Raw genomic sequence first — 13,189 nt, 5'->3', positions numbered from 1 at the left:
GGTTGTTTGAGGATGCAGTGATAATGTACATAATGGACTCAGCTTGGAGTCTGGCCCAAAGCCAGCCCTCAAAGCAGTGGCTCTCGTGTTCTCTGAGGGCCCCTTCCTCAGACCTGCCCCTGCTGTATTATTGCCCATTTTTTACTTAGGAGGTGGGTCACCTCAGCGAGGTGGTATGTGTGGTAGCTAAGAGTACAGATTCTGGAGCTGAACTGCCCAGTTGGAATCCCCCAGCTCTGCCACTTTACTGGCTGTGCAGCGTGGATAAGTTACTTAACCTCTGCACCTCAGTTCCCTCAGCTACAACTTAAGAATGATACCAGCACTTGAAGAGCAGTGTCCAGCACTTAGTAAGCACTAGGGGTGTTTTAGCTAGTACTACCAAGCCAAGTCCTCCCATGTGGACAAAGAAAGTCTCAGAGACCATCGAGAAAGTTCTCTGACCAGAAAAGTGCCTGTTTATTATGGCAGAGAGGCTCTTGGAGGAAACTCCCCACTTGGGAGTCTTGTTCCCCAGTGAAGTTCTTATTTCCAAGGTTTTCTGTCTGTTTCTGAGTTTCCCGGATGCCAGAGAAGGGGTTATGTGGTGGGGGCTTGCCGAGAAATTGAACACGAGATGTTGAAAATCTGATCAAAACCGTATGGAGCTGGCTCTGAGCAAACACTTAGCCATGTAACAGAGACAGCCCCGCTGTCTGGAGAACTGGATGTGCTCCAGGTGTGAGTGGTGGTGGGGTAATCGTGGGAAAGGGTCAAGTTTAATTCCATTGTTTGATAATCATTTGTGCGCTAGGCCTTATTCTGTGCCAGGCTCTGGGCAGAACAATGTTGGCAGTGGAGATGGACAGGCCCAGTCCTCTTCACTGGCAACTGTTTCATGGAGGGTTTTGTTTTGTTTTTTTTGGCTGTTCTCAGCTTGTGCGGTCTGAGTTCTCCGATTAGGGATTGAACTGGGGTTCCAGCAGTGAAAGAGCCAAGTCCTAAGCCCTGGACTGCCAGGGAATTCCTCTGTGGACAGGAAGCTTTTTGTCCACCATATTCACCATTTGTTTTTGTTGTTCATTCGCTCAGTTGTGTCTGACTCTTGGCGACCCCATGGACTGCAGCACACCAGGCTCCCTTGTCCTTCACTGTCTTCCGGAATTTGCCCAAACTCATGTCCATTGAGTTGATGATGCCATCCAACCGTCTCATCCTCTGTCGCCCTCTTCTCTTCCTGCCCTCAGTCTTTCCCAGCATCAAATGCTTTCCCATACCGTTCACCTCCATATTCACCATGGAAGTGGATAAAAAAGCTGGGAGCTCCTTGAGCAAGGATGTCAGGTCCCTTTAGGGAGATGTAGGCTGCTGGTACCACAGGCCTTCAGGTAGGGAGCTGCCACTCAGTTGCCGGCCTTAAACCCATAGCAAGTACCGTGTGCCTGAGAGAGGAAGGTGTCCACTTAGAGGCAGGCAGCAGGCTCCCATATCCTGGTAAGGGAGCTAGAAGTCCACCCCATCCCTCAGAGAGAGAGCTGGAAGCTTCATCGCTGTCATGCAGGCAGGTCGGCAGCTGGCCCTTCAGAACTTTGGGAGAAATAAAGTCTCAGCATTTGTCAGTGAATCATAGCGAAACAAGATAGGTATTGATTAGATGAAATCAAATGCTGAGAATTTTGAAGTGGATCTGGACAAGTCACAGACTGCTGGGCTAAGCCCTCCTGTGTCTGGCAGGCAGATAAGGGAAGAAGCCCCAGTGCCCAGGAGGGTTGGTAGCTAGGGGTGGGGAAAAGAGGGAGGGAGAAAGCCAGGAGGGAGGGCACTGGCTGGAGGAGAGCTGGGAGGGATTGGGCTTCCTGGAAATTCTTCCTCCTCCAGGTCTCCAGGGTCCAGCAGGGGAGTGTTCAAGCCACTTCACCAGCTCCTGGATTGGTTTCTCTCTTCCCAAACCTCAGCTTCATTCCTAGAGGGTGGTCCCTGGGTCCCTGGGGAAATGGGGACCTTTCTGAATGTGCATGACTTTGGGGAGCCTGTGTGAGTGTTGGGAGGATGGGTTAGCCTAAGACTCAAATAGTTAGGAATTAAGTCTTTTCTTGGAGTGACTCTTAAAAATTCAGCCCCCCCTCCTGTCGCCCACACATGACAGATATGGGAAGGAAGGCCTTGGAGGGGGCAGTGCAGGAAAGGACTTGCCCGGATTTGCATAGTGAGGGGTAGAAACAGGACTGGGGAGTCGTGACCTGTTCCTGTGTCCCCTCCCCCAACAGTGGCAGTATCAGGGAGGTGATGTGTTTGGGGGGAGCTCTGTCCTAGTAACACCTCCTCAGGACTCCTGCCCTCGCCTTCTCTACTCCATCTGTTTATTTTCTCAAGCCTCCAGAAGGAGAGTTTGTATCTGCCCCAGTGGCAGACTGAACTCCGCTTTGCTTCACTGGGAACTGAGGATGTTGGGGATGTGCCTGGCTCCCACCTGTGTTTGTCCTCTGCCTGCTGCGGTGCAGGGCACAGGTCCAAAGGTATCTCTTGGGCTTCACGGTTGGCTGACTTAATGGACGGGTTAATGGATGGATGGATGAGTTGGTGGGGAACGGGTGGATGGATGGGTGGAGTTCTAATGGATGCAGAGACAGCTAGATGGATGGGTGCATGGATGCATGAATGGATGGGTAGTTTCCCGCAGGTAGCAGAGCCAAGTTTCCTGGCTATACCAGTTGTTCTTGCAAACTATCCCTTTTCCACCCACTCCTGTGTCTCCGAGGTTTTTTCAGGTTTTGAACACCCACTCTTAGGAGCAGAGGTGAGAAAGAAGCTTCTGTGCTCTCAGTCCAGTGAGGAGGGCTGGCACAACCCCCTCACCTCTGCTTCCCTCCCCTGTCTGCCCAGGCCTGCCCAGGTGGGCTTTGATTACCAGATGAGGTATATGGTATGGTGGTGGCCTCTGTTCCCAGACGAGGATGCTCAGTGTGGTGTACTTGCTGTCATTCCCAACCCCAAGAGCCCAGACTTGCTGCTTCCTGCCAGACAAGCCCTTAGGGGCCATAGTTAGGAGACCAGCCAGCCTCCCAGGGGACTTCCCGAGCATGAGGAGGTCATTCCTCCCAGAGAAGCCTTCTGGGATGTTCCACGAGTCAAGGGCTTTCATCTCCCAGAGCTGAGACTCCTTCCCTGTGACTCCACTGGTCTCAGTCCCTGGAGCCCATGTAGCTATAAAGTGGTGGTGGGTGCCCCCAAGCTGAATCTCCCAGCTCTGTGGCTGCTCCTTTTCCTTCCCTCTCCCACTCTGACCTCTGACTCCTAGATCTGCCCGTCAGTATCCGTGAGAAGCAGGGCCCCCGTATTGCCACATGGACCCAGCTGGGGCTGGAACTGGGTTAGGCTGAGTGGGCGACAGAGGAGGCTAGTTGGGAGGTGCGATTCTGTTTGGACAGATGGGCCCTCACTCTTGGCTGCTGAGCCTTTTCTTACATATTTATCTTTTCTCCAGACAGATATTTATTGATTGATTACTTTGTGCCAAGCAGCGTGCTGGACACCAGGGAGACAATGGAAACCAAAATAGATGTGATCCCTGTTCAGGAAGGCTGACAACTAGCAATTATAACTCAGCATCTTGAGTGCTGCAAGAGGAGAAGAGCAGAGGGCCCTGGGAGCTTGGGAGGGAGGGAGGCTTCCTAACCTTATGTGGAGGAGTCAGGGAAGACTTCCTGGAGGAGGAGTCATCCAGACCCAGATGGGAAGCCAGGCAGGCAGAAGAGAGAGAAGAGTGTTCCAGAGAGTGGGAATGGTGTGGGTGGATGGGTCCTCCCCCACCAACCCCCCACCTCCAGCAACAGAGTTGGGCCCCTGCCCCTCCCCTAGCCAGGAGAGCTGGTTCCCAACCACTCCCTTCCTTGCCCCCAGCAACAGCAGATCCCTGAGAGACCTGGATGCTGGAGCACTTGTCCTGGAGAGCGAAGACTCGGAGGCCTGAGAGAGTTTTGGGTTGTTTAGGAACTGACACAGGTTTAGTGTTACTGAGCCTTGGAGTGTGACAGGGCTGTGAGGGGAGAGGAGGTGGGGCCTGATCCTGGGAGCTTATCCTGAGAACACAGAGTGTTAGATAGAACTTGCTCAGGCTGCAGAGTGGAAACGAATCCTGCCATTCTGTCTCCCCTTTCCTATCACAGTCCTCCCCGACAGGCAGCAAACACATGGCAGGCAGGACAGACTTGTGGGGACCAGATGGGCTTTATTGGAAACATTGCAATCTTCACCACACACATCCTCGCTCACACTCACACTCACAATGACACTCCTGCCCTGCTGCAGCCAGGCCAGGTCTGATGAAGGAGGGCAGGGGGCCTGGTCTCTCCCTTCTGGTCCTTGGTTCCCCAGGGCTTCAGTGATTCACATTCTGTCTCCGGAACACAGGGCTCTCTCTGGGCTGTCATAGGGTAACTGCTGGAACTCTTCTCTGGGGGAGGAAAGAGAGGCAAGGTCATGGACTGGGGTCTTGGGCAGGGGCTTGGAGGGAGGAGGCAGGGCTGGGGAGGGTCAGGCTTGCCCTGGCAGAGTTCTTCTTCAGTCTCCGGATGATGCGGCCCACCCATGGCTGGTCTGGGGGTGCACAGAGCTCGTGGCCTCTCTGCGTGGTGAACCTGGAGACAAAGGTCAGAGGTCAGGGAAAACAGAGGCCTGGAACCCAGTTTCCCAGCAGGCCCAGGTGGGAAGGGCAACGACTGGGGACCACATCTGGAAACCTATTTCAGGGACTTCCTTGCAGGGGTTTAGCTTGGCAAGGAGAAGAGAGATAAGGAGGTGAGGGTGGGTTTCACCGGGGGCAGATGGGGGAGGTGAGGCCAGACAGGCTCCTCCTAAAACTCACACGACGGCAGGCAGCCTGCAGCCATCCTCGAGGAGCAGGTAGCGGTAGGCTCGCACCAGGAATACAGGGATGGGGCGCTGGGTCACAGACAGGCAGCAGTCTTCCGCGTCGTTGGCACCTCCCAGAGCTAGGGTGGGATTAGTGTCAAGATACAGGGATCCTGAGGAGGTCATAGCCCTCACTGGTGTTAAGGACATCTGTCTGGGTGTGGCGGCAGCTGGACCAGATTAATCCTCATCCAGTATGCGCCAATATGGCCCTGCATGTTAAGCTGCTTCAGTCATGTTCGACTCTTTGCAACCCCATGGACTGTAGCCCACCAGGCTCCTCTGTCAGTAGAATTTTCCCAGCAAGAGTACTGGAGTGGGTTGCCATGCTCTTCTTCAGGGGATCTTCCTGACCCAGGGATCAAACCCATGTCTCATGTCTCCTATGTTGGCAGGTGGGTTCTTTACCACTAGCGCCACCTGTGGTTGCTAAATAAATTGAAGCACTATTTGCCAACAACTGTTGTTCTGAGCCCCACAGATGACTTTCTGCTACCTGGATCACCCCAACTTCTCTCCCAAGTCCTTTTAACTTCCCCACAGGAAGTTAAGATGGAGAATTCATGCTGGTTGCAGTGTCCGTGGGGGGATGAATGTGGGGTGGGGAACAGGCTGGGGGTACGGTAGCAGCAGGAAGCTGACATTAGTAGAATTTAGGAAGTGTTAAAACGTTTGATCACTTAGCCCTGGCTCAGTGTCTCCCATTCTCCCCACCTTAAACAAATATAGACTGTTCTCTCCTGCCTGGGAAACTGAGGCAGCAGGCAATAGAGCCTGCAGAAAGAGAGGGAGTCATAGGCTCCGGATACACCAAGAGACAGACACACACTGGAATTTGGGGGCTCAGGTACACTCTCACTCGCAGGCACAGGGAGCCGCCAGGTTCACTGAAACATGCAACCCTGACTCACAGGGTCCCTCACAGCCAGTGGCCAGCAGTCTGAGCTCTAGACATCCTGCTCCTTGCTGCCACCAGCCCCACCCCCGCCCCTGCCAAGCTTCCCCTCAGTCTTACCAGGGGTGACCCAGAGGATCAGCAGGCTGACGGCCAGCAGTGAGGCTGTCTGGAATGCCATGGAGAGTGAGTGGAAGGCTGACTGCCGGCGAGCTGTGAGCTAGTGAATTGGGCAGAGTCCCCGTGAAGTCAAGGCTCAGCTGGCAAGTGCAGGGTGTGAAGGGATCTGGGAACGTGAGTGTGGCAGCCAGAGGAAGCTGGGGCCTCCTTCTATTTATGGCCCGGAACTTTCACTTTCCCCACTCAGAAATCCCCTCCAAGTCCCGTCTGTGGATTCCCCTCTGGCCCCCTCTGTCTAATGGAACCTGACCCTGCCCCCCCTTCCTCTCTCTGTTTTCCTTGGCTTCAGCTCTAAGAACCCACTAAGCAGGCTGTAGTCTGGCTGAGAGCAGGGGACCTTGTGCTGTCAGCTCAAGAGAGAACATGAGAGAGTTCACATTGTCACCTCTCCGGTGGCATTTGCATCATCAGTCACTTGATTGGCCTCCAGAAGTGATGCTTAGTTTCAAGGGACCACAGTGAGGAGGCGTGCCCCCTTCCCTGGGTTCATGCCTTTTCCTCACTCTTTTCTCTGTGGTTCTTGTCTCTGGTGCTGGTGGTGGTGCAGAAGCCCCCCTGGTGTCCTCAGAACAATTGTGGAGCCTGGAGAGCCTCCCCAGGTCATCACAGTGCCTGCCCATCCATCATCTAGGAACCCACCTCTCCCTTGGGACAAGAAAGTTGAGAAGGAATGTCCCTTGGAAGGAGGCCCAGCACCCATTCCCACAACTCAGGCCCCTGGGGTTCGACCTCCTGACTCAGCAAGCACTGCCCTTTTCTCTAGTTACCATTTTCATGTGCTCAACACCTGGGTCAACATAACAGCTGGATGGAGCCTGGCCTGGCAGAGCCCCTTCAGCCTTCCCTTCCTCTGGATCCTGGGAACCAAGAGGGGATTTTTAAGGAGAGGGGGCTGGCCAGCTCATATTCACACAAATCCCCAAATTTCAAGGAATAGACTGATGAAGAACGGGACAAGTGATTTCCCATCCTTAGGAAAGAGACCAGAGAGAGACTAGAAAAGAAGGCCTCAAAAGAGAAGTTAATACGTGGGACACCCATTCAGCCATCCTTACCCAAGTCCTGGACTCTCTTTTGGATGGGGGAGTATTTCCCTCACAAGTTTCTGACTTATTTTTCTTCCTACACTTGATCTTAGCCAAAAGGTTGCAAAGCCATCTTATTTTCTTTTTATCCATTAATAATAAAGCAGTAGTAGTATTTCTAATTGTTTACTGTATGCTAGATTTTGTACCGAGGAGCGTACCACTATTACCTTGCTTAACTTTCCCAACAAAACTAGGAAGTAGCTATATTATCATATTATTATCACCTTTAAAAACACACAAAGAATGAGGCTCAGAACACAGGTCACAAGGCAAGTCAGTGTCTTGAACCAGGTATTTTTAAGATTTACACTCTTAAAATTATTTATTTATTTTTATTTTTCTTTGCACTGGGTCTTCATTGCACACATGCTTTCTCTAATTGTGGCGCATCAGGGATTACTCTTCATTGTAGTGTGTGAGCTTCTCATTGCAGTGGCTTCTTGCATTGTGGAGCACAGGTTCTTCAGTAGTAGTGACACACGGGCTTAGTTGCTCCACGGCATGTGTAGTCTTCTTGGATCAGGGATTGAACCTGTGTCTCCCACATTGGCAGGTGGATTCTTATCTGCTGTGCCACCAGGGAGGTCCCAGATTTATGCGCTCTCTCTTTTTCTTGAATTAATTTATTATTTATTTGGCTATGCTAGGGTTTTAGTGGTGGCACCCAGGAATCTTCAATTTTCATTGTGGCTCGAGGGATCGTGGCATATAGGATCTAGTTCCCTGACCAGGGATCGAACTTGGGCCCCCTGCTTGGGGAGCATGGAGCCTTCGCCTCTGGACCACCAAGGAAGTCCCAAGATTTACACTCTTTCCTCCCACCCCACACTGCCTGTCTACCATTGATCACAGAGCAGCGCAGGGGAGTGAGACTCTATAGCTTGCATGCCTAGGTTGGGATTTAGATTCCATTACTTGCCAGCTGTGTGACCATGTGAAAAGTACCTAGTTTCTGTGTCTTAGCATCCTCATCTGTAGAACAGGAATCCTTCTTAGGATGAGGTAGTCTGAGCAAAAACCTTAGTTTAGAGGCTGGTTCACAAGAAACGCTCAATATTAACCATTATTATTATTCTATTCTTTTATTCATATATCTGTCGATTCACCTCTCTATCCATTTTTTCCCTGAATCCTTATGGTGGTTCTGATAATTCTCTGTTGTCGCACTCCACTCCAGTCTCCACTCTGCTCTGCTCTGTTCTCTAGAAGGTGACCTCTACAGACAGTATCACTCAGGATCCTTTTTCCTTTAGCTTCTATTTGGGTTTGGTCCATGGCAGGCAGCAGCAGGAGATCGGTGGTAGGAGAGAGAGGTTGGGGTGTGAATTCTCCAAATCCTTCATCTTGCTATAGTTCTCAGAGTGAATGATTTACTCTCTGGCAGTTGTTCTCAAAGAGCTGTCTTCCAGCAGCATTAGTGTCACCTGGGAGTTTGTTAGAAATGCAGAGTCTCAGGTCCTTCTCCAGATCTGCTGGAGTAATTGGTATTTTAATGCACCCTCAGTGACTCTGGTACTTGATGGAGCGTGAGAACCACTGATCAACAGTCACAGATTATTTTGACTGGCTCCTCTCCATGGGTTTATCTCTAAGACTCCCAAAATAATGTTTCTTCCTCTGGCCCCTCAGGCCTTGGTGTGATGGTTTCTCACTATTGCTAAACTCTAAATGCCTCACCATTCCGTGTTGGTTCCTTAATCCTGACTCCCATCTCTTAAATATCCCCTTAAGTGAAATCTTTCTGGCTAGATCTTTTTTTTGACTGTGCTATCTGTTTCCTGCCAGCATCCTGACCGATACAGTAAATGGTACCAGAAGAGATCCCAGGAATACATTCCCAAGATGGGATCCTGGGATTGGGTTGCTCATATATTTGCTGAGTCCACAAACCTCCTTGCATGACGAGAGAGGACAGGAGTAATCTGGAGCATGAAGGAGCACCACCATCACTTAAGACTATCCCTAAGTGAGGTGTGGGGTGGGATGTTGATGCAGGGAAAGACATTAGGAGATAAATGCCTCAGTACTTAATTACTATGGCTGCAAATGGTGATTTCAAATGGTCATTACATATATTGTTGGATGGTCTGCCTGTTTCTAATTGTGCTGGCACAATTACATAAGGAAAAGAAAAGTTTAAGAACATGAAATTCCAATATAAGTTATAGGTAGAGATTCAGACAACTACTGTGAAATTCTTTTTTGTTTTTAATTGAAGTATAGTTGATTTACAATGTTGTGTTAGTTCCTGGTGTACAGCAAAGTGATTCAGCTATGCATATGTATACAAAACTGAATCATTTTCATATTCTTTTCCACTATAGATTATTACAGGGTATTGAATATAGTTTCCTGTGCTGCCCAATGTCCCAAATGATGGAATTTGTAGCAAGCCATTTTAGGAGACTTGCCATGGTTTGGACATCCTTTGGCCCAATTTCCTGTCTGTCTACAGACTAAGCATTTGCCTCGTGCCTTGTCCTTCAAGGACTCGGGGTTTGCTATAGGGCTTCCCTGGAGGGCAGCCAGCATCTGGGCATGGCTTGTCTCTTTCCTTCTCTCCCTTTCCTGGGCCTTGGCCTCCTTCTCCTGTTCTATTATAAAAGGTATTGGTGGCTTTCTGGACCATTTCATCTAAAGAGGCAGCAGGGTCCTGCTGCTGTAGCTGTTGTAACTTTATCCTGATGTCTGATGCATACTGGGACAGGAATTTGTCCTTTAAAATCACCTGTCCCTCATAAGAGTCTAAGTCTAGATTGTTATACTTTTGGAGGGCTTCTTTGAGACTTTCCAGAAAGGCAATGGGGTTCTCACTGGTCTCCTGAGTTATTGTTGGGACTGGGCACAGTTCCACAACTAATAGACTTCCTTCTATTTGTGTGGGTGGTCTTCCTTAGGGGTGAGTCTTTCTGAAGCCTATCCTACCCAGTATTGTTGCAACCTGAGAGCTGGGTGTCCCTGGGTCAGGGTGCAGATCCCCAGGCAGGTTGAGGTGTGACAACCTCCTGGGGACCCTAGGCAGGTTGGCCTTCTGGGACCTCAGGCTGGAGTTGGGCATCTCCAAGGTCTTCAGCGTGACTAGTGCTGGGTACAATTAAGGGGTTGTAATCTTAACTCACTGCCAGTTTGTCTACACGGATGGGAATAGATACCATGATGTAAGGTAATCCAACTGTGTGCCCTGAGACTGGGAACCTGGCAAAATAGCCATAAGTCTTATCCTCTTCTTGCCCTGAGGGACTGTAAGTCACTGATTTCCTCCCCTAGTCCTCCATAAGAGCAGTTTAGGGTGTCTCCAATGGTAAACATTTCATTGTCATAGACGCACTCTAGGTAATAACAGAAGTAATGACAAAGGAGTGGGTTATCTGGTCCTCTTAGGGGCATTAAGAGTGCTTTAATAATAAGCTGGGTGGAGCAATGTTGCCTACAGAGGGGGCAGTTAGTAAGTTGCAGGAGTTAGTAAGTGGCTTAAGAACAAATTGATAAGAGGCAACGGACCAGATGTTCCATAAAAGTGGAGTGGAGATTTGATCCAGGGGTATGTTTGTAACTTTAGGAGAAGGGTGGTAAGGGTTTGGGCCCAAACGGCCTACAGGCCTAACTCCCAAAGTGGCAAACATTATCCCTGGAAGCCCAATTGCCCTTGAAGGGGTGCCACCAGCAGATGGACTCCTAGCAAGCACTGTGTGCCTGTCACCTGCCCTGGCAGGTCCACTGAGAGGTGCTGTTGTTGCACATGTTGTAGGAAACATGGAAGGTGAAGGCCTGAATATCCAGAGGGATTGGATATTATACTCAGAAAACGAAGATCATGGCATCCGGTCCCATCACTTCATGGGAAATAGATGGGGAAACAGTAGAAACAGTGTCAGACTTTATTTTTTTGGGCTCCGAAATCACTGCAGATTTTGATTGCAGCCATGAAATTAAAAGACGCTTACTCCTTGGAAGAAAAGTTATGACCAACCTAGATAGTATATTCAAAAGCAGAGACATTACTTTGCCGACTAAGGTCCGTCTAGTCAAGGCTATGGTTTTTCCTGTGGTCATATATGGACGTGAGAGTTGGACTGTGAAGAAGGCTGAGCGCCGAAGAATTGATGCTTTTGAACTGTGGTGTTGGAGAAGACTCTTGAGAGTCTCTTGGACTACAAGGAGATCCAACAAGTCCATTCTGAAGGAGATCAGCCCTGGGATTTCTTTGGAAGGAAAGATGCTAAAGCTGAAACTCCAGTACTTTGGCCACCTCATGCGAAGAGTTGACTCATTGGAAAAGACTCTGATGCTGGGAGGGATTGGGAGTAGGAGGAGAAGGGGACGACCAAGGATGAGATGGCTGGATGGCATCACGGACTCGATGGACGTGAGTCTGAGTGAACTTTGGGAGTTGGTGATGGACAGGGAGGTCTGGCGTGCTGCGACTCATGGGGTCGCAAAGAGTCAGACACGACTGAGCGACTGAACTGAACTGAACTTCCTCCCAAGGTCAGCTATTTTCTGGTTGTCCCGCCAGAAGATTGTAGATGCAACACTGTGGGCCCTGACGGGGCTCAAGAATAGAGCATGAAACAGGACTGAAGGGGGGCAGGGCACAAGTTTTGAAAGAATGACATAGCCCAAGAACATAACATAAACTCATTAACTTCACATGGGTCCAAGATGGCAGTCAAGTCAAATTCAACTAATCCTGGATCCTCAATCTGCAAGCTAAATGCCACAACCAGAGGCACTATCAAAAGACCAAGGAGTGGGTGTTTCCCCAATTGTTGGAATAATCCTTCTACTCATTAGCATATGAAATCACCCAGCTTACAAAAACTAACCACACATTTCATGCTCGCTACCCTATGCCCTCTGCGATGGCACATTTTGTGGACTGTGCTTCTCTCTGAATTTGAACAAATCTACTTCTTACCTATCACTGTGTCTCTCACTGAATTCTTTCTACAATGAGACATCAAGAACCTGAGCTTCATTAGATCCTGAAACCAGGCACTGTGGGTTTTGACCAGGTGTGAGTCCCTGCCAGACATGACTGAGGGACCAAGCACAGCACAGAGTCCATGCCACGTGAGTTTGAACCCCAATTTTAGGTAAACAGTTTCAAACACATTTTTCAGAAGTGGAAAAATAATGGCCTGCCCAATACTCTGTAAATAGTGGCATAGATGGAGAGAGGAGCTGAAGGACTGGAGGAAAAAGCAGTGGGAAAAATGTGCTGAGGAACCCATTTCATAACTTGCTGGAGAAACTGCTAAATGCCTGACTTGTGCCCACAATTTTCATTGGCTTTATCCTTGGCACTAAGGAGATTAAGGACAGAAGAACCAACAGCTACTAGGGAACAGAGAATAGTGGAGCCTTTGGGACACACTGGGGAGTAGCTCCTGCCAGAGTCCCTCAGTTGCACCCACTGCCACTAGCCTGTTAGCTGGGGGTTCAAGGAAACAAGAAATGAGAGATTGTAAAAGAATTAAGATTTTGTTAGCCATATGTCCTTCCAGCCATAGGGTTGAGGACCTCCTACCTTAACTGGAGGTCTTCTGGAATCTGAGACTGAGCTGTGTAAGCTTTCTGCCAAGTTTGTTTTTTTGTTGTTTTGGTTTCCAGCACACTAGGCTTCTTGTTACTTCTACTGCACTGGGTTTCCTTTGTGTTCAGTTTCCACCACGTGAGTTTTGCCAAGTTGGGCTTCTGCTGTGCTTGGTCTCTGCCTAACTGGGGCCGAGTTGAGGTTGTTTGGCCAGGTTAAATCTGAGTCATGGCACCAGATATGTCGAGGGAGTGTGTAGTTTCCTCGGTTCTGTCTTGCCGCAGCAAAGATTTGAAATGGTAGACCAGTGTTACAGCTCAGTTACAGCTCAGAGTTTTATTCAGCAAGCAAAGGAAACTATACCCTCAAGGCATGAGGACAGGCCATCCGGAAAGGAGAGGCCTCAATCCAGCTTGGCTTCCTCTTTTTATATGTTTTGTCTCCTCCCACCTATAGCCTGCCCTATGCAAATTGGGCTAGCCAACCAAGAAGGGGGTGTGTTTGTTTCACCTGAACTTCTCACTCAGAAAAAAGTGGATTTTCTTTTGTTCCATTTTCATGGTCTTTTCCCTTTCTTTGTCTTTTAGCCATTGCCATTTT

The 13,189-nt window shown here is 49.6% G+C and overlaps 1 protein-coding gene across 1 annotated transcript; it reads right to left on the bottom strand.

Annotated features, from left to right (window-relative positions):
- Nucleotides 1-4,187: 4,187 nt before the first annotated feature.
- Nucleotides 4,188-6,242, bottom strand: LOC120860324 (C-C motif chemokine 19-like). Its single transcript, XM_040236121.1, has 4 exons — nt 5,906-6,242; nt 4,844-4,970; nt 4,523-4,616; nt 4,188-4,432 (listed from the first exon to the last, which is right to left on the bottom strand). The coding sequence occupies exons 1-4, from the start codon at nt 5,964-5,966 to the stop codon at nt 4,406-4,408; spliced, it is 309 nt and encodes a 102-aa protein (XP_040092055.1). The 5' UTR covers nt 5,967-6,242; the 3' UTR covers nt 4,188-4,405.
- Nucleotides 6,243-13,189: the final 6,947 nt, after the last annotated feature.

The sequence above is a fragment of the Oryx dammah genome, unplaced genomic scaffold (genome assembly GCF_014754425.2).
Source record: "Oryx dammah isolate SB20612 unplaced genomic scaffold, SCBI_Odam_1.1 HiC_scaffold_11056, whole genome shotgun sequence".
NCBI classification, from domain to species: domain Eukaryota; kingdom Metazoa; phylum Chordata; class Mammalia; order Artiodactyla; family Bovidae; genus Oryx; species Oryx dammah.
Note: the sequence above shows the minus strand (reverse complement) of the source record. Positions and strands in the feature narration are given on the sequence as shown.

Excerpts from the sequence above, each read along its gene's own strand:
- LOC120860324 (XM_040236121.1), bottom strand. The coding sequence starts at position 5,966 with ATGGCATTCCAGACAGCCTCACTGCTGGCCGTCAGCCTGCTGATCCTC. Across the intron at positions 4,971-5,905 it reads GATCCTCTGGGTCACCCCTG|CTCTGGGAGGTGCCAACGAC; the intron begins GTAAGACTGAGG and ends ATCCCACCCTAG. Across the intron at positions 4,617-4,843 it reads TGCAGGCTGCCTGCCGTCGT|GTTCACCACGCAGAGAGGCC; the intron begins GTGAGTTTTAGG and ends CTTTGTCTCCAG.